Source organism: Saccostrea cucullata, unplaced genomic scaffold (genome assembly GCF_032062105.1).
Source record: "Saccostrea cucullata isolate Sc308-1 unplaced genomic scaffold, CSIRO_AGI_Scuc_v1 ctg20381, whole genome shotgun sequence".
In the NCBI taxonomy this organism is placed as follows: domain Eukaryota; kingdom Metazoa; phylum Mollusca; class Bivalvia; order Ostreida; family Ostreidae; genus Saccostrea; species Saccostrea cuccullata.
The window spans coordinates 508-3,052 of NW_026937224.1; the positions used below are offsets into that span (position 1 = coordinate 508).

Below are 2,545 nucleotides of genomic sequence, written 5' to 3' on the forward strand. Positions count from 1 at the left end.
TTTTATTTATTCAAATGAACAATACGATTAGTAGAAACATGCAATCAATTATCAAACACATTCTTTCACATAATCCTTGAATAATGTTCTTGAAAATATTTTCAACATCTTTGACATAGAAATTGCTATTTCTTCCAGTAATGCTTTTGTCATTGTATACACAATGTAAGACATTTATTTTTGGAGTTTAAAATCAGATGGAAAATAAAACATTACAACAATTTTTCAGTTTTGTTTTCTTTTTTGTGAATTAAATCGTCAAACTACGACATCGTTTTCTCTTGGGACGTTTTGTTTCTGTATTTTAGTATAAAGAGATCCATGAATTAAAAAAAAATGTTTAAGAATTTAAAACTGCACTATTACATTTTTTTTTCGAATATAAAATTCTAAATATCCCAACGAATCAATTTCTTTTCCCTCAAACAACGACCACTTGACCCAAAGAAAATAATCATTATGTGATTATAAAATTATTTATTTACATTTTATTTAAAAGCTCTTTTTTCAAGAAGAAACCAATTAACCCAAGGATTTATAGTTAAAAGTGGGAACAGTTAACACTCTTTACCCATTCATTCTTATTATATAAAGAAAACGTAGAGATTAAAACAAACTCAGCATAAGTATATTTAACCAGCATAACAAATTTGAACTTCATTGGTTAATCATAATCAAGAACTGACGTCCTGATCAAGGAGATAAACAGTGCTATTATTATAGTGTCTATCACAAACCAGGATGCGGCCGAGGACATCAGTACAAATTCCATGTAGATGAAACTCTGACTTCCGACCTTTGTAGGAGAACCTATATTGTCCAGATTTATTTACCACGACTACACCCTTATTAATTTCTGATGTACATATATCGCCATTGATGTTCTTTGTAATGTAGTGTGGTTTTCTATACAGTTCCTGTCCATTGTTATTCCTCTGTATGTTCTGTAATTCTTTTCCTGTCTTGTTGTACCTGGTGACTTTAGCCTCTCTTCCTCATCCCCACCAGTAAGTCCCTGTTGATTTGGGAGGAGTGTATGCTGAGTGGACGCAAGTCTGCAATTTTAAAGAATTCAGTGAAATTATTATCCTGTGTTATCCTATTGATGACTTTCTTGTCTTGGTCTGTAAATATAAGATTCCCATCCTGTGTGATTGTGTGGTAACCATATCTACCATTGTTTTATATCTTCTGTATCACATTCCCCTGAACATCTGTTTACACAAGATTACCCTCATCGTCACTGATCCAGAGTCTGTCTGATTTTTCTTGTGATAGATGGTATATGTGATCATAACCTGGTACATTGAACTACCTGACCTTGGTTACAGAGGAAGATAGGGACAATGTTTGTTTCACTGTAGATTTCTTATTGTTTTCTTTCATTTGTTGATGTGTAGGTTTCATTGCTGTATTGTAAACACTGTCCATGGACTTAATTTCTCTTTTCTCTCCTTCGGTTTTGGGGATTCGTATTTTACCAAGTAATTTGGTGACATCACTTTTGCTGTATTGGCCAGCAGTAAACCCTGGTGTGGCTGGTTTTGTTGTTTCTAGTAAGAAATGGATCTTTGGTTTCTTTGCAAACATTAATTTGTGGGGCTCTGTAGGGGATAGGCATATGTTAAGTTCATTCGCCAGGTAATTAAGATAAGTGATGTAATTGTCAAATGTCTTGTCTTGGGTATTTAGATCCTCTAACAGTGATTGCTCTATCAGGTCTAGCTGCTTCATGTTCTCAGATACAACTGTGTCCACCAGACTTTTCAGGGACTCACCGTCAGTCTTCATTTCTGATCTGATGTTTTCCATGATTCGTTTGATGTCTCAGGTATCATTTTTTGTTTCTTCCTGTAAACTTTCTGATGTAGTGAGAAAGTACCCGTTAATTGTAGAGATTTCTTCTTGAAAGACTGCATATTTATTTGCATAAACCGTTTCGAGGTCAGTAAATATGTGCACCCGATGTTCTTTTTGTGTGACGCATTTAGAACAAACTTATAAAATAGGCATTCTTCACAAAGCATGTCCACATCTTTAGTGGGGTGGATTTCACATTTCTCCACAGTAAGCTGTCTTTTGCGTTGTTGGCAAAAGACCACCTCATGGTTTTTTTTTTTTGGATTTTTCAGATGCTCTGCTTTACATTGTTTGCATAATTTTAAATGGCAATTGTTACAATATAGCTCACAGTTTCTTTAACATTCTTCAGTGCCACATTCTAAAAAATGTTGGGCTCTGGGAATAATATATATTTTGGATATTGCAATCTAAAATGATAAACATTGTGAATAAAGGTATGAAAAAAATGTACAAATTTAAATTTATGGAAGAACATACTAGTATCTTCAGAAATACATGTATGTATATGTACATCAATTGATGAATAATACTATTTTTGTTTTAGACTACAGCTACAATTTCATATTTTTAAAAGTGTATCTTTCATGGAAAATATGTAGGCCTAAATAAAAAAAGTTTTCGTTTCTCCAGCAAACAATCAGAAGCTGTCTAGGTTTCTGTTCTTCTAAAATTGAAATTAAAC

At 33.0% G+C, this 2,545-nt stretch overlaps 1 protein-coding gene across 1 annotated transcript; it reads right to left on the reverse strand.

The window, feature by feature from the left end:
* Nucleotides 1–912: 912 nt before the first annotated feature.
* Nucleotides 913–1,812, reverse strand: LOC134247546 (uncharacterized; the record flags this gene model as incomplete). The annotated part of the gene is made up of 2 exons (XM_062729889.1): nt 1,316–1,812; nt 913–1,055 (listed from the first exon to the last, which is right to left on the reverse strand). Coding segments are annotated over exons 1-2 (640 nt in total), but the record flags the coding sequence as incomplete, so codon positions are not given.
* Nucleotides 1,813–2,545: the final 733 nt, after the last annotated feature.